Raw genomic sequence first — 23,376 nt, 5'->3', positions numbered from 1 at the left:
GTTTGTTTTCATTTTATTGCTGTTAACAAGTAACATTCCACTAAACATCTCTCTGTGTGTTTATGTTTCACAGCTTGTCTAATTATTTCCTTAGGCTAAGCCCCTAAAAAATAGAATAGCTAGATCAAGGGGTATGTACATTTTCACAGTATTTGATATGCATTGTCAAATTATTCCCCAGAACTATTATAACTGTAGAATCTACCACTTTACGTGGGTAATGAACGTGGGCATTTTTTTATGTGCTTTTGTCCAGTTGTGATTCATTCTAAATTACCTGTTCACTTCCTTTGCTTTCTTTTTCTCTTTCATGTTTCTTATTCATCTTTTAAGAATTCTTTCTTGGTAGACCAAAGATAACCAACCACACAGATACATATATATATATATATATATATATATATATATATATATATATATATATATATATACCCAGACAGAGACATGTACACATACAAGAGTTTTAAACCCTTTGCCATGTATGGTACTTTTTTTTCTTTTATTCATGGTGATTTTTAATTTTTATGTAACCCAACTTTAAATTATAAAAATACCCATATTTCATTCACTCTTAATGTTCTTTTTCTGACAGTAGTAGTCAGGAGATAGAATCTGTTTTGGGGAGATGAAATTATATATTACCTCTATTCATATTTTTGAATCTGTGAAATTTTATTTTTTTAAGTCTTCATTATAATTATATATGCTATTACTTTGGTTTCTTTACCTGACTTCAGCAAGAGACTTGAGTTCTGTCAAAAACAAATATGATTGATAGGATTTTGAGCATGTCACTTTCTTGCTGTGAACAACAAATTATAAGTTAATCTAATACTAAATTCTGGTTCTTTGTGTGAGATGGTACCCACTGTGACTTTTCTGTGATCTGTAGTTAGGAAAGAAGTAGGACCAGCTTTAAAGTGGGAATTTCTAAAGTGGAAATTCATTTAAAAAATATAGATTGCTAGCCACCTGAGTGGCTCAGTCAGTTAAGTGTCTTGATTTCGGCTCAGGTCATGATGTTGCACTCATGAGATCAAGCCCCGTGTCAGGCTCTGCTCCGAGTGTACTTAGGATCCTAATCCTAATCCTTCTGCTTAGGATTCTCTCTTTCCCCCTCTCTCTGCCCTTACCCTGCTCACGCTGTCTCTTTCAAATAAATAAACATTTAAATATAGATAGATAGCTAAATGTCATGATTTCTGTGACATAGGTCACAAGTGACATTTGGTTTAAAATTATTTAGACCTGACTTTCTTAATAATTTATTAATTTAAGGGCATTTCTTATAATAAAAAATAATAATCAAAGAATTATTTAAAAGTAAAAATATACCAACATTCTTATAACTACCTTTAGGAAAATCAGCATATCAGTTTTTCTTCTGTTGTTCACTTGAAAGTCATGATGGATGACATAACAAACTGCTAGAATTTATCTAGTATTTCTAAACAGTATGCTTACACTGCTGTTTATTGATTTATCTATGTTTAGATTTTTATCATCTTCTGATTCTGATTGATGAAGATTTAGTTCATTTATACCACCACTATTTCTTCTTCCCTGATCTGCTAATGTAGCCAGGTATTATACAATATACATAGTTTATTATTATATATTATTATATAATTACTATGTGATAATTATTAAAACATTATAAACATGTATAATATTATATAATACATAATTAACTTAAATCTAATATCCTGGCATATTAGCAGGATCAGGTATAAGTGGCATATATTATATATAATATTATACTTACACATATGTTAATAATATGACAATACTAGGGCCTATTTAAGGAAATTTTTATAATAAAATATAAATATTATTAAAACATTTTTTAAGTTGTAGGCATAATTTTTAAGTTAATAAATATTAGCAAGATTTTTTTTAAGACATTCCTTAAAACTACTTTCAGAAAGATAGATATGAAAGCAATCTGTTTCTGCTTTCTACTAGAAATGTTTCGGATTCCTCAACCAAATCTGTGGGATAGGGTTCTTGGAGAAATGAAATATTGATAGAAATAATGAAGACTAGATTGTGCTTGGAGGTGGATTTAAATGGCTTAAAGAACAATACAGCCAATAAATACATTTTTAGATGTTTCTCTTCAGGTCTTTTGCATATACTTTTTCATGAGACTGTCCTATATTTCATTAACAGAGTCAAAATATACAACTTACTGTTTTTATTATACTACCATAATTGATCATATTGCTTAAGATTCCAGAAGTTTGAGAAAGAGATGGCAAGTGGCAGATTAATTAGTATATCAATTTCATTTACTTCTTCATTAACTCCTTACCCAGGGATCAAATATTTATTCATAATTTCTTTTCATCACTAACAAATGTAATTTAATGGGGAAGCAAATTATTGTAATTTCATTATGATTGTCACTGTTTTTATTTTGATTTTAAGCTGTGGCTTATATTAGCATATTTTATTCTGTATAATACTATACAAACTACACAAATGTTAATGTACATAAGTTGTAACCTAGGTAATATTGTGTTACAATCTGGACAATCACAGATGAAAATTGTATTTTTTTTTCCATCTAATCCACAACTTTAGTGCTTGCATTTACAGTTCATTTTAAAAGTGGTTTTAATACTTAAAAGTCTTTTGAAAGGCTTCTAAAACTTGGCAGTCTCAACAAAATGTTTTTGTCTGACTTCCTTTTTAAGCCTCTCTATGGACTTACAGTAAACAAACTTTTTAAAGCGGGAAATCTCTAGCCATAATGCAGGAACAGATGAATAGAACACTAACCACTTTATCCTGAAATGCACATTTTCAGTTGTACATAAGATGCCTTAAAGCATCATATAAATATTTTAAGATGTTTCGTAAACTATTAATGGATAAGTATTACAAAGACTAGGATTGGATTCATTAAACACAACTTATTATAGGGTTTAGAAGAGGAGCTCTTCTATATCTTTCAGTAGTCCTATCTCTGATTACTTTTAAAATCCTGTTTTGAATTATAGCACATAATTATTTCGAAAAGTTCTATTATTTAATCGTATAACTTCCACCGCCTACCCTCTTTCCTAAACTAGGAGTTTATCAATAAGTTTTTAGCATGTCATATGTATTTTTGTTAAATTGTTATTTTTAAGAAAAGCCTTATGATTCTAGAAATAGCAATCAGGTGCATTATATTGTTACCTCATTAATATGTGCCTTCAACAATGTGAAGTGTTAATAAGCCTAAAAAGATCCTCTTGAACTTAAGAATAATTGTATTAGGCCTTTATAACTAAAGAAATACCAAAGTTATTTTTCAGTGAACAATTCTCTGAGTAGTTCCCAAAGTGTTTTTACAATTTTATATAATCCGGTTAAGTAGAAAATAGTAATAGAAAATTTGCGGATCCTTAAAGTGACCTCTCTCTGTTTAATCATCTGAATATTTCTCAACAAACATATAAAGAAATTAAAGTATGTCATGTCATCATATGGAATCTAAATGTGAAGGTAAAGATAGGTATAAGAAATCCAATAACTAAAGCTGGAGATCTTTAAGACACTTAGAATATCTGAAGACAAACTGATTAAATCCTTGTTCTTATACAAAGTATGTCATCTTTCTTAGAGATTTTGCTATCCTAAATGTTATTTTTATTTCTGCTATTGTTCTCTATATATTTTTGGTATATCAACATTACATCTGCTGGCATTCAGATTACACAGGCACTTCCCTGAAGAAAAGGAATTTTCCTTCATTCTGGAACTCATGACTTTAAATCTGTTTTATCCATTTCTCACCATATTGAATGATTTATTTCTGATAATTGAGTCACATTTTTATTAGCCCTTTTTAAATTTTTCCAGGTAGGAAGTTGTTCTCCCTTGCTTTTTGTTATATGCCAGAGAAAACATGACGTGGGGAGGGAGGTTGGTGGTAAGCCTCTAGAGAGTAGGGCTAAGTAAAGATCTTTCCCACCTTCCCTAGGCCTAGAACATTCATATGCTCTTCTTTTTGCCCATTCCTTTCATATTATTTGTTTACATGTTTCAGTTAGACTTTTGAATGTAAAACTTCACAGCTTTGGCTAGCTTGACCCACTTGGGGTCCACAGATTTTGAGTAAAGCCTTCCCAGAACAAGCAAGATACATATTTTGGCCTGCTTTTCCCTTTACAGCTCCAAAGTCTGATTATTTTATTTTCATCAAAACTCTTACATGTGGGTGCGTATGTGTGTTTGTCTGCCTCCCCTCTGCTTTCTCTCCCCTCTCCACCTTCATCTGCTTTTAAAATCCAGCTTACATTTTTATAAAATAATACATACTTTTTACTATGTACATAGTGTACATAGTGCATAGGTTAGAAAGCTAACAGGTACTCCTATTTGTGGAAATATCTCTGCCATTTTGTTGCCCATTCCCAATTCTTATTCCCCTTTTAGTGGTAACTTCTGGTTTTTCCTTTTAATTTCCAAATTTCAAATTTATACTGCTAATTCCTATTTGCTTACATTTTTCCAATTTTAAATATCATCTACTAATTTTTTTTACTTTGGACCCTAAGTATTTAATACCTTTACATGCTATATATGTTTCCTCCCCTACTCCATCTTTCCAAAAGTTTTTCAGCTTTGTAAAAATAAATCTCTAGGGTGTGTTCAAGTAAATATTGTTTCCTCTTGAGCCAAAAAAATATGTAAGTTTTCTTTCTTGTATAGCTTTACTGTTTCTGTATGTAGTACTTTCTTTTTTTCCCATCCTCTTTTTTGTTACTCTCCCTTATTTTACAGAAATACATCCTCCAATAGAGTCTTCCAGTGGGTGTGCAGGAAGTAAATTTTTTCAGATAGTGCATGTTTGGCATTATATTATCTGGTTATTTGACTAGGTATAGAATTCTAGGTTGGAAATAATTTTTCTAAGAACCATGTAGATATTGGCTCCACTGATTTCTAAATCCCAGTGTTGCTGTTAAGTGACATGCCATTTTTATTCCCCATACTTTGTGTGTGACTTTTTCCTCTAAGGAAGATTTTGGGATTTTCCCTTTATCCTTAGTTTTCTGAAATGTCACAATGATGTACCCTGGGTATTAGTCTTTTTTACTTCATTAAACTAAATAGTCTGGGCTTCTCTCTCTCTGAAAATCTTTATCTTTTCACTCTGAGAAATGTTCATATATGTATGTGTGCACATACACATACGTGTACCTCCATATAATAATATTTTTTCCTACTTCCTGCTCCGTCTTTGGACTCTTAACTAATCTGGTGTTGGATTTCCTGGGTTGAGCCTCTAATTCTTTTATTTGCCTTCTTGTATTTAACTCTTTTGGTTTGCTTGTTCTTTCTAAGAGATGTCCTCCACTTGATCTTACAGACTTTATTTTGATTTTTCGTCCCTCTCATATTTTAGATTTCTAAGAACTCTTTTTAGTAATTCAGTGTTTCTTTCCATAACATTTTGTTTCTATTTCATGAATGTAGTAATTTCTCATCCCTCTGAAGATATTAATTGTGGTTATTCTAATACAGTCTTCTATTTCTACATTGTCTATTTCCTCTCTTTTTTTTTTTTTTTTCCTGTATGTAGTTCTCTATCCTGATTATCGTGTTGAAAGATATATACTCAAACATCTGGTGACCCTAGTTATATTCTGTGTACATAGTTAGGTCTTTCAGCTTTACTTTATGGTGATCTCCAAAAAAATAGTTTTGGGGAGCCTGAAAATGTGAGTACCTATGTCTTTATTGTTATGGTTTGTCTATGAAGAATTCTGATTTCCCATTTAGGAGGTGTGTAAGTCTGGCACCAGTGTATTAGAGCAGTAGGAGGAAAATCTGTGCATTCATTATTGAGAAATTACTAAAAAACCCTAATGTAAGCTGTGCATGATGGCCCCAAGTCTCCACCTGTCCAGAGAATAAAACCTCATGTCTTTTAACAGGGTGATGAAGGAATAATCACCTGGCAGGACAGGTGATATTGATGGGGTAAGAATTTAGGGGGTCCAACTTCCTTATACAGACTTTCAGTCAGTTCTGTTTTTAGCTCCACCCTGTGCCTTCAGAGTCATCCTCATGCCTCCAATTCCTGAGATTTTCTGAGGCTTCAGGGAGCTAGGTTTTTATTTGTTTTTGTCTCATTCCTTACATTACTCTTATTTTAAAAAATGTTTTTGCTATTTACAATTTTGGAGGAGCAATTATACATTTATTACAAAAGTGGTCAAATGCTTTAAGAAGAAAATAACATTCAGAATTTTTCCATCCGTAATCACTAATATTTTAATAGATTATGCATATTTCCTTCTGCTGTTTTCTTTAACTTTTCCCCACCTTTTTTGCTTGCAGAGTTTGTATGTGTATGTTTTTTGTTTTCAAAATTGAGATCATGCTGTGTGTACAATTTGTACACTACTTCATTTTTCCATATTTTCAGATAATCTATGAAACATGGCTTTAAATAATTTTGTAGTTATGAATGTCCCGTGTTTTATTTAGCCATTATTCTAATCGGTTTCATTCTCCATGTGGTAGGGACTCCATCTTGTGTGGGAGTGAAGAACATGCATCTTGATTATCAGCAGGCCTGAGTTTGTATGCCAGTTCTGCCATTCCTTTGTTCTGCCATATCTTTTTACTGATCCAGTGAGTTCCCTCAATACGTGTTATCAGTATGCTTTGCCCATAACTTGCTAATACTCAAGTAGAAATTAGGGTCCACAAATGGGGGACAAATGCATTCCTTTTCATGGATCTAACAGCCCCAGGAGTATAGAAAAGGAACCAGAGCTCTAGGTAGTATCAGCTAGAAACTTTGCCATTTGCCCAAGATCTTCTGATCCATGTGTAGTGTGGTACCAATGCTAGGAGCAAGGCCCACAGGTTTGGGTACTTTCTGTTCCGTACTCCTCTCAATATTGAGACAGCTGGGCCAGGACTGGGTTTGAGGGCCTCTTAGTGCTACTGCTAGTATTCAGATATTACCATTTTACTGTATCCCATAGCTTTGTCTCATCCTTTCTACTTCTACTTCATCTACTCCCTCATTCCTATTCCTAATGTAAGGGACTCTAGTAACATTCTGCCAGTGTCTTACTCAACTCCCAGGGATAGCACTGAAGGATGAGGTGGGGGAATATTTTATCATATTCTCCTCTATGTCTTTCTTTATTCTAGTTCTAGGTACACAGTATCATCCCTAAAGTCCTCTAATGTCCTAGTGTGCAGATAATATTCTTCCCTTATCACCAACATTAAGACAAGTTTTCTCCTATTTTTATTATATGGTCATTTTAAAGGAAATGTGGAAGGAAAGCTAGATGCCTCTACTCAGATTACCATCTTGGTTAAAATTGATTGTCTTTTGCAAAGTTAACCTTCATGTCCCTTCTTGTACCATGGATGCTTCTAAAACAACACATACAAGGTGAAGCCAACCAAGTTCTGGTTCTTCCAGCAAGAAATTCTTCCAAGTATTTGATGCCTTTCTGTCTTCCCTCCCTATCAAAAAGAAAAGGTTCTGATATCATGTATATCATATATTATTTGATCAAAATGCATTCATTATGGGACCACATTTGCATTTTGAAGCTTCACTAAATACGCATTAAAATGCAGTGGCTCCTTTTTAAGGAATTGAATGCAACAATCAATCAACAAGGTATTGGGGGTGGAGCAGTCAGTCCTTGTATCTGAAATCATAGTAGGTCTATGCCTAGAACTGAAGATAAATCTGTTTCAGTTGTTAGAGGGTGTCTAGAGATGAATTTGCAGAGAAAGTAGAGTGCCTGACCTAAAAAAGGATACTCTTTCTGTATCATTCTGTTCACTTAAATCTTTCCCTCCCTTTGTATAAATTCCTAGCCAAAGTCCATTTTCAGTAATTGTCTTTCTGCCACCCTTTTCTAGAACCATTTCCTACTGAACCTCTCTCCTCTCTCCTGTTCTTTCCTTTTCCTGACCCAAGCATGATAATAACAGCCATCATCTCTGAATAAGAAGCTATATCCTCAAACCCCAAAAAGTATCTGCTGCCTCAGGTCCATGAGCATCCAAACTAGAAAGGGAAGGAAGCAGATTCCCAGACACCTGCATTTACTTGAATCAGAGTTCCTCAGTAGAGGACAGGACCTCAAATGTGATAAGTGGGAGTGGGGGGAGAAAGCTGTCAGTAACAATGAGGATGCCAAATTTGAAGGAATGACATTTAGGACCTTTTGAACTTTTCTGTAATTGCTCACATAGAAATGGCTCATGGTTTCACCGAAAGTTGTCAATTTTGTTGATTAAATTATATGAAATACTGCTCCTTTGTGTGAAGTCCTTATCTTTGGTCCTGATTATTGGGCAGCTAGTCACATGTATGTATGTCATTGAAAATGTTCTGAATTTACTTTATATAATTTTAATCTGGTCATTTGATTACAACACCCTTCCCACATCCAATCATACTGCTACCAGTCTAGTCCAGGCTCTCATTTTTTGCCTGAGCTGTAGCAATAGCTATGTTACTGATTTCTCTGTTTCCTCTCTCACCCATTCATATTGTTATCTACACATTAAATAAGGCAATCTTTTTTTAAAACATAAATCATATCACCTCATATCCATGTTTAAAATAATCCTCCACAGATAGCCCTTTGCACTTAGAATATCTCATTTTATCTCATTCATAAGCCCTAACATTGGCTGGCCCCTTTTGAACTCTCTGGCCTCTTCTTATTTCTGTTTTCCCTCTGACTCACTACACTTCAATCACATTAGTCTTCTTTCTTTTCCTTGAGCTCAACAAATTTATTGTTGCCATCGGGTCTTTGCACTTGCTATTTCCTCTGCTTCTTTCCCAGATCTTCGTAGGGCTGGCTCCTTCACAGCCGTTCACGTTGCATCCCATCTCCCATCTTTAGAATCACCTTCCCTGGCCATCTAATTAACACCCTTCCTATCTCCCATCGCTCTCTATTACATTTCTATGTTTTATTGAATTTAAATGAATTTGTCATGATTATCTTAATTAAGATAATTTACTTTTCTTCCCTCTCTCCCCAGAAACGTAAGTTATTAAATGTCTTGTTTACTGCTAGATTCTCAAAACCTAAAAAAGGTCTGGAACATGGTGGGTGCTTAATACTGGGTGGATGAACAAATAGTGACTTCTCTTTATGCGGATACAGTCCTCTTAGTTGTTTCTCTTGTACCAAAGCTGACGAAAACTTTTTTTTTTCCTTTTGTAATTAAAATAAACATTGATACTAGATTGGAAATAATAGTAGTGACTTCTTTTAGGTGTCTTGACATGGTTACTGTTATTATCTGGAAATGAATTTCAACATATTCATTTATATCCCATGGATCATAATTGTTTCAGAGCAGTAGAAATGCAGTATACTTACAATGTGTTGAAGAGCTAGAGTCCCAAAACTGCTATTTCTAGACCATAAGATACATTGCTACCTACTACCTCCTATACTCAAATATATGATGATGCCAGTTGGTTTGGGGGATGGAAATGCCCAGGAGAGAAGACATGCTGTCCTTCCAAGGGGCTACCAATCATTTTTATCCCACTTTTTAAGAGCCTATAACAATGCATTTTTAATTTGCTATCCTCTCCTGTGTGACACCATTTTCCTGAGGTATTTTATTGACTATTATCATCTGTTAGAGTCCCTTGTTCTGCAAGTCTGTAACTGCATGATTCCTTTTCTCATTTTATGAAGCTTTTTTTAAAGGAATTATAATCTGCCTCCAGGTTCCTTCTTTATCATTTCCACTCTGTAGGCCCAAGAATTACAGAATCTTGTTAGATAGTATTTTCCCAGTCTGAATCAGGGGAAACTACAACTGCCCCAAGCCTTGTCTTCTGGAAAGTTACTGTACATCCTCTAATGGAAAAGTACAGCAAATCTCTTTTATAGACGTAGACCTAGCATACCCAATGGTTCTTAAAGCCTATTAAAATGTACAGTGTCCCTAACCTAACAAGTCTCCAGTTTGCCATGCCCACTTAATATACTTCACTTTATCGCCTAAAGGAGAATAATTGTTTATCATATAATTGTATTTATGTATTTTGGAAATCATATTCAAAGTCAAATGTCAGTTTACTGTGTTCTTTTAGTTTTCATGGATTAAATGGAGACATAATCTCTTTATCAAGTAACAGTAGATTGACTGTTGAATTTCTATGTAAGCCTCTAAATCTTGTTTTTAGTCTGGTTATCTCCTGTGCCTTTCTGAGCAACTAGTCAGCCTAAGTAGTCCTGAAATGACCATCTATTTTCTGCTCCCTTTTTATTATTGTATGTATTTAATAATTGAAAGGATAAATATAAAAGAACCCTCTGGATTTGTGTTTTGCATGTATGTTGTAGGTTTGTAGCATCTCTTCTTCCAGGCACAGGAAAACCACGGTATGTGAATCTACATTAACTACCACATCTCCATGTTTCTCCTTGAAGTTATCATATCTTTCTTTCCAAGAGAGCAGAATTATGGCTAAAGATGTGTCATGACATTGCTGTTGATTTCACTGACAAACTGTTAGTCTGATGATATCAAAATTTGATGTTGGGTGTATGTTTAAATTATCCCAGAGAACAGGTGGATATTTCTTCAGTGTCTTATGGAAGACCCCTGTTTTCATGTTCTTTACAAGCAGTAGGGTAAAAGTGGTCCACCATCATGGGAATTTGCCCAGTGCCACTCCAGAGATTATCCCTTTCTAGATACTATGTACAAGAAAAATAGTGACTCTGGATAATCCTTATCTCTTGAGATTTCATGTTCCATTGTGTTTTAAGTTTTACAATATTGTTATGAAGCCTGCATTTTTAAAGAACACTTAGTTGTGTATGCTTTACCAACACTTTTGGTTTATATTACAGTTTACTATCAGCTTTGGTAAACTGGATATCTGATAAACTAAAAATGAGACATTGTTTGAAATGTGTTCTTTTTGTGATAACTGTGTATAAGGTATTAATGGAAAGTAAATTATAACTTTCTCTGTAAAAGTAGTAGTGCTAACAGTTGAATCATATTTACATATCTAGAGCCTTTCTTTGAACCTTAAGTATTTTATAGATCTTACCTAATCCTAGAAAACTCCCTGTACATGAAGGTAGTATCCCCCCCCCCCACCAGCCTTTTTTAGGGGGTATTAATGCCCACACTGCTTAAGTGAGTTGCCCAAGGTCACTCAGTGAGTTGTTGCTGAAGCCAGAAATAGAATCCAAGTCTCCTGACTCCCAATTCAGCTCTCTATCCTCGATATAGTTTTCTATCCTCTATATACCCCTGCTGCCTCTCATGGGAAAAGAAGTTAATCTTCCAGCTATTAATAGCCACCAAATTGGTGGTAGCAGCACAGTGGAGAAAAGTAACTGTCTTTACACTGCAGCATTAGTATAAAAATATCTGGTAATGGAAAATTTGACAAATGTCATGTTAAAGGGAGTGGAAAATTATTTTAAGATCTGGATCTCATTTATCTAGTTCTCAGAAAAGTAAAATTCCTTAGTAGAACAGGGATCATATTTTTCTTCCTGTTTTTAAATTGTCTTTCCTAGAGGGTAATTGTCAACCTAGCCATAGCAGAGCCTATTGTCAACTAACATAGTAAGAATAATGCATGTACTGATTATTATAAGTGATTATTATAAGTGTATTTTCTAACTGGGTTGAAAGCTTGAATTGCTTTATTGAAATATGTAACAGCTTTCAGTGTTATTTAAGTTAGTATTATATCATAAAGCAAATGTAGCATTAGTTGGGAATCTTACTGCATGATTTGAAAACATGGGCAGAAATACACATTGTAGTTTCCTGACAATATACCTCCAGCAAAGTTGCTTCATGTCAGGCACCTGAAGTTCACCGTGAATGAAACTGGCAAAGCAGCGGAAAGTTAATTAAGAAAGACAAGATTAGCACACTGGAGCTGATGAAGTGTATTGTTATGTATTCAATCAATTCATTATTCTATATATTTTAAAAAGGTATTTGAGAGGTAAATATTAAGCCTGTCTAGATTGTGGGCATTCAAACTTAAGTTCAAACAAAACAATTTGTCTCTTAATTTTAGAACAAAAAACAGGAATTTCCTTACTAATAATCTCTGGATATCATGTTTCTGTTTAAAGATCACTAAAAGCCTTTAGTCAGAAGAATGACATCAACATTATGTTTCAAGTTTAAGTGTAAGAGAGAAAGGATTGGTGGAGGTTCGAAAATGCAAGGAAACAGTAAGAGTTAGTTATTTGGGACCCAGGTGACTGAGAAAGTAGTGGCGAGAGGATAATTACAAGAGTGTAGAATAAGACTAGAGGTCAAGTACAGATCTTTAGGGAAATATATACGTTTACTGGATGAAGTAAAAAGAAGGTAATAGATGTTGGAGAGGGAAATCATTTTGAAAAGCTACAGAAGTTGTAGGATAGAGCTAAGAAAAGTTCATTAAACTTGATGACCTCTTGACATTTAGGAGACTTACTTGTACAGAGTGATAAGGAAGGGCCATGTAAGAGTATTCTGACCTCTTCAAATTATGTTCATTTATCTTAAGGTACTAATCTAATTTTCAAAAACTGATGAATTATGTATGGTATAGGAAACAAATGATCAGAACGCTTTATTAACCACCATATCTGAGATAGTAACAGATTTAATTCTTTCATTCACTTGGGATTTTATCGGTTATTGCCATTCTTGTTAATTTAGACTAGACTGCCACCCAATTAAAAAATAACTGGTGATATTTTATAATCTCGAAGTTATTAAGTTATTAATCTCTGTGTGTACGATTATTGAGTACTTTTTTGTTATCTTAAACATAAATCAAACATAAAATCTAAATTCTGCTATCTCTAAGAATTAGGGTTGGTATTAGCCATTTATTATTTATTTTCTGTTCCAGAATCTCTTTATAATGAGTTCATTAACATTATTTAAAGTTATTAGCAATAAACTATGTTTTTTCTTTCCAACTGTCTTTTAAATTTTAATCATTTGGCAGAAAATGTACTTTATTATTGGTGGTGATGTTGTTTAACTGATATGGTTATTGGAAAACTATTTAGGTGACATTATTGAGCTTCTTTTTAATTTTATTGAATAGGTACATCTTCAAGTGAATCTAATCTGTTTAAAATCCTTCCACAAAAAAGAACCCGAAGAAAATTAATGCCTTCTCCCTTGAACACAAAACATCCCCAAAAGTCTACACTGTCTGAAAGTTTGCAGCTCAATGATTCTCTCAGCAAAGAACTTCAACCTATTGTGTATACGCCGGAAGACTGTAGAAAAACTCAAAATTCATCTATAGTGACCTTACTACAACCATCATCACATTCTACAAGTTTTCAGACCATCAGCTCAAATGTAAACAGTGATAATTCTCTGAAAATGTTATGTGAAGCAGGTATTCCTCTCAGCAGGAGGAAAGAATATGGACAGGAAGATTTGGACTCTACATTTACTATATGTGAAGACACCAGGAGCTTAAAGAGTAAATTACCTGAACAAGAATCACTATCAAACAATAACATTTTACAAAGGTACAAAAAAGAGTATTTACCAGTTCTTCTTTTGTTTGTGTTTTTATTTCATTTTGTTTTGTTTACATAGTCTTTAAACCGTAGCTTTTTTTTCTTCTTAAGTTATATTTAAGGTCTATTTCATGAGTCAAGTATGCTATCTTGATTACAAAAGTCAGTGTTTTACCTTCATTAAATCTTGTTTTTATAAATATTAATCCACTAACACAATATTTTAAAGTCTTTAATTTGATATCTTAGTTGATTGACCCTCAGTAGACTAGAAGAAACCTTAAGGTATATTTAGTTTGTCCTACCTACTCCAAAGTTAGATGATACAAGCCATCATCAGAGGATTACTGTGTTTACTTTTATTTATTAATATGTTCACTAAAGAAAATCTCACATTTTTTTATTCACGTTCAGCGAACCTCAGCTTACCCTGAATCATCATATATCTAAGGTATGGCTGACTACATGTCATCCAAGCAAACAGCCTTCTCACTTCTTCTCAGTTCATGTCCTGTACACTTCATCTGTTTAATCACAAGTAATCCAAATATGGGAAGAATGATACCTTCACCTTTCTATGCTGTTGGGATGCAGAAATCTCTTGAGAGCAACTCTTTCTATGAGATAAAAAAGAGAGAAGAAAACCCTAGGGCAAGCAAGAGAGGCTTTATAGTCTACAATAATATTTTTCTTTGTATATTCATACAAAATAATATTCTAATTATGAAAGTGTTCATTTTTCTCCATAGTACAAATCAAAATTACTCATTTTATTTTTTATTTAATATACAGGCTTGCCTCTTCTTCATTTTCAACTAAACATTCTCTGCCTATACCAAGCATAGTACCATCCTACATGGCAATGACTGCGGCTGCCAAAAGGAAACGGAAGTTAACAAGGTACAATTAAACATAAACTGACTCAGTATTTACATAAGATCATCTTTATACTTTGTTTCCTATAGCTGCTTTTTATTTCATGTGATTAAACTGTGAATTATTACATATTTATTTAATGTTTCTTTACTTTGGAGAAAGAGAATGTGTGTGAGTGGGGGAGGGTCAGAGAGAGAGAGAGGGAGACAGAATCTGAAGCAGGCTCCACATTTTCCACACAAAGTTGATATGAGGGACTTGAACTCACAAATCATGAGATCATGACCAACCTGAGCCAAAGTTGGATGCTCAACCAACTGAGCCACCCAAACGCCCCCTGTGAATTCATATTTAAACGTATATATAATTAATTGCTCTGAATGCAGCACTGGATTTATATTATCAAAAGCAGATCTTGATAAATCCCAAGTATTTCACTTGCTATTTACATAAAGTATTCTATATCTCAGATAATTAAAAATAAGTTGAAAAGTCTTCTGGCCTTCAAAAATGTCATTTAATTTTAACTTTTCTTCTGGTGACAACTTTTACTCATTTGGTATTTTTCTTTTTATACATTAATTAATTGCTTCAGTCCTAAAATATGTATTTTGATATATGACTAAATGTATTTTGATATATGACTAAAATGTAATGAGCAAAGAGACTTCTATTTCTGGCTATGACAATGTAGCTTATATCAGACCGAGCCCACCCATCAACAAGTTATAAAAACTGATAAAACACAACCAACAGCTGCTTTAAAGGCACTGGAGAACAACCAACGTAGCCAAGACTTGAAGGTCTAAGATGCAGAGGAAAGGAAGACAAGCTATAGAGAGTCAAACCTTCTCTGCCTCTTTTTTCCATTTAGCATTTGCCAAGCATCAAGTGTAGAGGCCAAGCACAAAATGGAAGACTCCAGCTACCAGCAGTCTCACTGATCTAAGGAAAGAAAATAGTTCTATATGTAGCTTTTGCCCTCAAGATGTTTGCCAAGTTCTGAATTCTGTGGCATAAGAGGCCAAGAAATAAAGCCGAAAGAAGCAGAAGTATTAAGTAGAGTTTTGACATTCTCATGCAGCTGGGACACAAAAACTGTACCGGGATCCATCAAGAAGAAAAGGTGCTGTTAAACCTTCAGGATTTTATTTGAGACCCTTGAAGGCCTGTGCTGTAGGAGTAAGGCAAACTGGAGATAGACCAGTTCTTAAAAGCCTGAAACAGACCTTACAACAACTCAGTCTCTTTTTGGATCAGAGTGATCTAATTCTGTCCTGCCTGCTTGCCAGAAGAAATTAATTTCTGGAGAAGTATACCTAGAGCATATACAGGTTTTTGGTTTGTTTGTTTTACATGTTTAGCACTTAAGCAAAAATCACCAAGTATGCCAGGAGACAGGACCAAATGACTGAAAACTGAAGATCCATAAGTGATACAGATATTAAAATTATCAGGTAGGGACTTTAAAAATTTAACTGTGATTAAGTTCAACAAAACAGTGACAATTTCCGAAAGAACTGTATTGTATTAAAATGAATCAAATGAATATTCTAGAACTGAAAAATGAAAATATACTGAATTTAAGAATAAATAAGTAATAAAATTTTTTTAATAGATTAGACACAGCAGAAGAGAGTTTAGTGAACTGGAAGACAGATTGACAGAAAACTATCTAAACCAATGTGCAAAAGGATAAGATAGAAAATATGGAAAAGAGTGAAAAAGACATATGGGACACAATTAGATCTAACATGTGTGTATTTTGAGTCCCAGAAAGAAATGAGAAAAAGAATGGGGAAAACAGTGTTTGAGGAGATACTGGCTAATAATTCTCCCAAACTGACAAAAGATAACTAATCACAGATTCAAGAAGCACTGCAAACCACAAACAGCATTAATACTACAAGAAACATACCTAGTTACATAGCAATAAAACAACTAAAAATCAAAGACAAGGAAAAAATCTTAAATATACTGAATTATAGGACACAAAGTCCATTTTGTAGTCTTTATATCCCACGACACTGAATGTAATGACAAGATTGTAGTAAATGGTTATATTATAAAATGACTGAATTGCTTTATCTCTTTTTCTTTGACATGTGATTATGAGGAAGAGTATAAGATCCTAAGATAGGATAACTCTTTTTAAGTTTACTGTTTTCCACCATGAACCTCTTATCATCTGGGCTAGTGTGAACAAATTTACAAATAGTCTGTTTGTGCCACATAGAGTATTACCTCATTAGCATATTTAAGATCTGTCCTTTTCCCTTCCAAAGTATAGCAGAACCTTGGAACATAGATTTAAGATTCATGGATTGATTTTTCTAGAATGTCTTTATCCATAACGTTTAAATTTCTGTATTTTGCTGTGGCACAAATTTGAATGATGCAATTTGTCTGGCTCCTGTATGAGTATCAATCATTTAATGAGTGAGCCTAGCTAACCATCATGTTTCATCCATCTTATCACTAATTTTCATTGCATCAATTGTGTTATTCTTTCTGCTAATTAGTGTTGGAATTTTTGGTTCTTGTGGTTCTTCACTGATAGCATGCTCTTTTGTGTTAACTAAGATGTAGCAAAAGTTTATAGCTAATTATCATTTCAAAATGTTTGCATCATTATCAAAATCAAATGAGTTTTCAAGAAATGTCCAGGTATGAAAATTATATTTAGAGTGGTTTTAGATGAATTAAAGAGCTTCCACATGAGCAGCTAATATTGCGAAGTAATATTAAAGGGCATATGAAGAAAGTAAGATTTCTCATAGCCTATTAATTGCTCTATTACATTCCCTCTGGTACCAATAATTAGATCCTGCCATTAACTAAGGTTAAAAGAGATTAATGCTAGAAATGTACATAATTACTTTTTTTCTTTTTTAATCTTCCTTTTCCCCAATTAAGCCTACATGAGTTTGAGAGTAATAAACTCTGGTATTTTCCACTTAGCATATTTTCCATTTTATGTACATATTTAGGTGTGTATGTGTATTCTAATGTGGTTTCTAAAAATGAAGAAGGGAAGGCTCCATATGTATAGTTATTTTAATTATTTTGTACCAGTTTTTCTCTCTGAAAAAAAAAAATTACAGTCCAAAAAGCACTGGATATTCTAAAAACTTATGAAATTCAACTTTTTAGTTACTGCTTAAATTGAGAATATGAAATTTTGAATCATTTCAGATTATTTAATACCACTATAGCACACTGATTTAACTATAAATCAACCTATCAAATGTAATATATACATATGTAAAATTGTACTTCTAAATTATACTAATCAGAGTTTTGGAGGTTTGTTTGCTTTGTGTTTATTTGGTTAGTTGGTTTTTTCTTTGTTTCACAATCTAGCTTAGCACCCAGAAATGAGTCTCACATTCATAATACATTTTTGGTTTGTTTTGAAAGACATCTAGGGGTGCCTGGGTGACCCAGTTGGTTAAGCGTCCAACTCTAGATCTTGGCTCAGGTCATGATCTCACAGTTTGTGGGCTCGAGCCTGCATCAGACTCTGCACGGACAGCACAAAGACTGCTTGGAATCCTCTCTCACTCTCTCTCTCTTTCCCTCCCCTGCTCTCTATTTCTCAAAAAAAAAAAAATTAACCATAATAAAATTCTGAAAGACATCTAATGAATCCAACTAGAAACTATCTCAACTGAAAGAATATGAGATGCATTATGTTAACATAATGCAGAAACATACTACTTTTATAAGGGACAGGGGTTAAATCTTTACTTTCATTAATAGTTGTAACAGTATATTTGACACATAACCAGAAGAGTTATTAAATTTCTTCTCAATATAGTCTTTAACATAATTTGAATTTTCACTCATACCAATTTTAAGTCTTTTTATTTTGTGATCCAACATAAATCTAAAATAAATTTATAACATGAATGTTAAACATTTCGTTAGTGGACTGTTTTATCTAAATCCTAAAAAACTGCTTGCAGGTATTTTACTTATATATAAATATATAACTTATTTTTTATTTCATTCCTCGAAATATGAAGATTCTTTCAGATAGATTTATTCGAAAGCCTAATTTTCAAGTAAAAACAATTTATGAGTAAAAACAGAGGTCCTAGAACCAAAGTGAAAAATCGTACCACATAATAATAAAGGTAATTTAAGATAAATTGTTAGGAAAACTAACTCTTATCAAAAGTAACCCATGACATTGATCTCTATACTTGAAATAACCAAATGACCAAAAAAGAATTTTTGCCTTAGACAGCAGATACATATATTATCCAAAAAGGGCAGTTAGTACCCCAAACAGAATTATAGTAACTTAGTTTATTTAGCACCATTTAGAAATGGAGAATTTCTACAACCAAATTTGTTTGCTTTCATAATACTAGTACTTTTTTGTTAGCATTCTGAGTAGATATAATTTATATTCTTGAACAGAGTAGGCAAAATTACATTTGGAGTACCATAATTACTTTTCTCACAGGCTCTAGAAAAATTGAGGTACATAGGTTGATTTATTTTTGCCAGCACTCAGTGTGCTCATGCCTGTTTTTCTTTCCTATCATGGTAAGTTGCCATTTCTGACCACTGTCAGTTACCATACAACTGATCCATCTTCTCCCTATTCCACAAATACACCCACAGCAGTTTACTATTTGGTTAGAGCAAGCTGTTGCCATAACAGGGAAGCCCCCAAGTGTTAATGCAACCCACATTCAAATTAGTATCAACTTGTAAAATGGCATATGATATCTTTTTTAATCAGCAACTCCCTAAATTAGCTTATTTGAATCAGTATGAAGGGGGGATGTTTATCCTTCACTGGATCCCAACCCTGCCTGTTAAAACTTGATCCTCTTTGGATTAAGAAGGATTGGATTGCTATTTTTCAGGACCCAGATCAAACTCCTCTTATCCACAATCTTTCAGTTGTTTTGTTTTTTCTACTTTTAAAATCAGGAACCTACAGCTCCTTATAGTTTAAAAACCTACAGCACTGTTTTTTACTTTACCTTGTATTATTTTGTGTATTTGTCTTATTTGTCCCCCACTCCCCATAAATTCATTATGTAAGTTTTCAGGACAGGGGTTATTAATGCCTAACTTATTTGTATATTATATCCTGTAACATGAGGCCATAGTAGTAGGTGTTTAGTCATAATATGTCACCTCAAATTGAGTTAGAAATTTGACCCTTTAAAATTTTTTTAAGATAAAACAAATGAAAATAGGCCATTCTTTTCATTTCAATTTCTATAATTGTAGTAATCAGAGAGAGATTCTCAGTCTATTACCATGCTTCGATATAAAAACAAGGTTTCCAAAAATCTCACTTGTTTATATTCTCCAGATTAAGGTTCATGCTCCAAATGTATAATATGAACTTGGTTTTTAACCTCTTGCAGGGTGCTCTTTATCTCTACACTTGGAATAATAGAGTTTGCTTATATTCTAGCAGGGCACTCTGAAAATATTTTGTTACAGACTTGTTACATATACCTACAGACATAATCTCCAACTTGAGTAAACATCATTAAAATCACTACATTTCCCTATGGGCCAAAAATGTGTTTAGTACCTCCAATTTTATGGAATTTTGCAATTTAACTGTTTTATTATTTCACTTTCTCTTTAATCTTTATTGCATATAGAATATGTATTACAACTTCAAATATAAAAAATGCTTTACTGAAATAAATTTTTTTTTCCCTCAAGTTCTGCATCAAATACTTCATTAACTGCGGAGGTAAATTCTGGATTTGCCAAACGTGTTCGACAAGATAATGCAAGTGATAAGCACTTACAAGAAAACAGACCAACAGCAGGTATGTCTCAGATCTTAATTTGAGATTTAATAACATGATTGCCAAACATATGTATAGTACATTTTTTTTTACAGTGTTCTCATAAGAATCTCCTTTTATCTACCCATTACATTTACTACATGGTAAGTGTGACTTTCCATGTTACAGATAAGAAAATTTAAGACACAAAATAGAAAACACTTACCTGAGATCACACAGATATTTCATGGTGGAGCCAGACTTCTAACTCAGTATTCTTTACACCCATACTGCAGAAGAATTCATAAATAATTTAAGTAATAATTGAAATAATTAGCTAAATGTATTATTTAATAAGTTAATGATTAACTGTATTTTACAGTTTACTTGAAATTTATTAGCTTATTATTTTTAATAATTTGGCCTCTGAATCATTAGTGTAATTATTGCCAGGCTTCAATCTGTATCTAGTTACAGTCATATTGTAAACCACATTAGCAAGTTGTATAAGATGCTGATGGAGACAGCTACATCTTCTCAATTGCATATGGCAGTGACATGAATCTGTAGTAACAAAACCACATCTTTGGTAAAAGTAGAGGTAGTAGCACAAACCAGCATCTGGGCATTGGTGTCCAGACCTTTGTCTCTCTGACACTGTAATTCATAAGACTTCATTTAGGAAGTATTTCTTTACTATGCACTGACTATATGCTAGGTTCTGTGACAGATAGCAAGATCTTTAAGACCCAGTTTGGTTTCTTCCCTAAAGTAACTTGTAATTATGGTGCTTGGAATTTAAAGGGGTTTCATGAGATAATGAGGGTTTCTAAGAATAACATGAAAACTTTTTTTTTTCCCTGTCAATCCTCTTGATTAGAGTAATACAAAATCTCTCAATAGCTTTGCCGAACTGTATCGATAAACCCTTACTTTTTGTGGTAGCCAGTGGCATCCTTAAGTTCAGTGGAAATGTCTTTAATGAAAATTTTAAAAATCAAAAAAGTCCTGAAATGTAAAATTTACTACAATTATTTGGTTAGCATGCCAAACTTAATAATGTTTAAAACTGTGTATGTGCAATTAGTATAGATATATATTGCCCCATTGGTCTCCTGAAAAATTTCCCCAGGAAATCATAATTTACAACTAAATAATTTATGATATTTCTCAAATAGAGATTTGGTTTTCCTAATATGCTTATTTCCTAAGAGTGGTATAAAAATGCATTAAATATCTCATGTATAAAGAGAGGTGAATTAAAAAATTCTACAGAGAAGAATGTAGGAGTTGATACTAAACTGCAGTGCTTGCCAGAGCAAAGAGTAGCTAAAGCTAAGTTAAAAGATTATGTGTTATTAAGGATAATGGAGTACTTAGAAAGAAGTATTGGTTTAAGGGGCAGTAATAGTTTATGTGTATTAGGATAGCCAAGTGAAAATGCCCAAATACACATGAGAAATTACTAGAAAAGTAAGAGAGAACTAGAGCTGCCTTTCCTAGAATATGTTTATCTGAGTTTTCCAACTAACAATGTACAAATAAAAAAACAAAGGAACATCAGTGGGAAAGAAGGTAACTGCTATTTACTGAGAAATAAGAGTGTCAAGAGACTACGTGCCCCTGAAACTAAAACCTAATGTGACCAGGAAAATGGATAAGAGATTAGGCTGATCCGTAAAGAAGTCAGTGGCACTGTTTTTAACAGCTTGGTTGAGCAGTCATGGTGAAGGCTTATGAAGAACCAGAGGAATGGACATTTGAGAGGTGGCAGGAAAAGGAATAAGGGCTATGGGATCAGGATTAGCACTTAGGGAAGTACTAGATACAAATTATACTCTTAAATAGGAAAAATATGAAAGTTTAAAAGTCTTAGGGAAGTAATCCCAAAGAATGAGGGGGAAAAATGATGCAAAAAAGAAAGAGAGCAATGCTTGTAGAACAGTTGAAAAAGAACAAAAGTAAATGTAGTGGTTTATTCAGTGATATTACTTGATACCTGTCAAACTCAGTTGACAACATGGATAAATGATTTCCTATTTTTAAATGAATGTTGTTAATGTTTCTTTCATGTCATGTTTTAAATCATGTTAGTTAACAACTATGAATTTTAAAAATAATTTTTTCTTATTTGGTTATAATTTTTAACAAATTTTTATACGTTGAATGAAAAGTGAAAATTATTTTTGAATGATACTTTTACCATATTTATATGTCTTTTTTTTTTCCTTTCTAGACTATAAAAGAAACATCCATAAAGTAAAGGCAAACATGGTTAGAAAATTTGGAAGAAGTATTTCAAAAGGAAGTCTAAGATAAGTCACTTCAAAATCAAGGAAAACGACATTGACACGTCTCCTTTTAAAAAGATTTGTTGCCAGTGCCCTTTCAGGAACTTATTTAAAACCTTTGAAAGAAGACCATCTTAAATAAAGCTCAGTTTACCCTAATTACTTTAACAAGCAGAAGATGAAGTTCTTTCTGTTTTATTCTTTTGTATTCTAAGCAAATATGAAATTTCAACAGAAAAAGTTATGGTTTAATAAAGTTACTAACATATTTGTTACCCTTTGAGATCCCTAAGTCAGCATGGTGGCAGATCAGTGTTACTATGCTACAAGTTGATTAGGACATTTTAGAAAATAATGGTGAGTTACATTATCCTTACTGTTTGTTTTAAAATGAGAATTTAGAAGTGATAAAATTATGGCACAGGATATGGTTAGTCTTACATTATTTTAATCACATGTGACTTTACTTTCCAAAAATACTTTGATGTACAAATGTACATATATGTGCCCATAAAGTTGTTGTAAAGATTATTTAAGTAGTCTTCATGAATAAAATACTAATATTGTTCCTTGGTACTCAGTATATTAAAGATGTAGATTTTACAATGTTGGCTTTTCTGTCTTATTAGCACCCCTTACACACTTTAAACTATCATTTTGTGTAACATGTGAATTTTGTAGATTTGTATTTCAATTTAGATCAAGGTATATGGCAGTAGCACCAAGTCTGAAAATAATCCGTAGATTCCTTAATGATAGTGAGACAATGTTTTTAATCATTCCTTCTCCTATAGGAAATATATGGAGCTGCAATTAATCATATTGTTCACTTGCCGTGTTTGACTTGTTCATCTTCTGAGTGCAACAAATATTTGATCGAGCACATTTTTAATTTTA

At 33.0% G+C, this 23,376-nt stretch overlaps 1 protein-coding gene across 3 annotated transcripts in view; it reads left to right on the top strand.

Moving 5' to 3' along the window:
* KIF18A (kinesin family member 18A) overlaps positions 1–23,082 on the top strand; it is a 79,753-nt gene extending 56,671 nt beyond the window's left edge. For 2 of the 3 annotated variants that reach the window (XM_011286752.4, XM_045039074.1), the window contains exons 15-18: positions 13,109–13,547; positions 14,331–14,438; positions 20,121–20,230; positions 22,425–23,082. In XM_011286752.4, the coding sequence (XP_011285054.1) occupies positions 13,109–13,547; positions 14,331–14,438; positions 20,121–20,230; positions 22,425–22,507 (740 nt within the window). In that variant the 3' untranslated portion in view covers positions 22,508–23,082. Of the gene's footprint in view, positions 1–13,108; positions 13,548–14,330; positions 14,439–15,288; positions 15,541–20,120; positions 20,231–22,424 lie in introns of those variants that run through there. The other variant, XR_006586463.1, reaches the window with a different exon arrangement.
* Positions 23,083–23,376: the final 294 nt, after the last annotated feature.

Source organism: Felis catus, chromosome D1, assembly GCF_018350175.1.
Source record: "Felis catus isolate Fca126 chromosome D1, F.catus_Fca126_mat1.0, whole genome shotgun sequence".
Lineage (NCBI taxonomy): Eukaryota > Metazoa > Chordata > Mammalia > Carnivora > Felidae > Felis > Felis catus.
The sequence above is the reverse complement of the archived record's forward strand: the minus strand, read 5'-3'. Positions and strand labels throughout refer to the sequence as shown.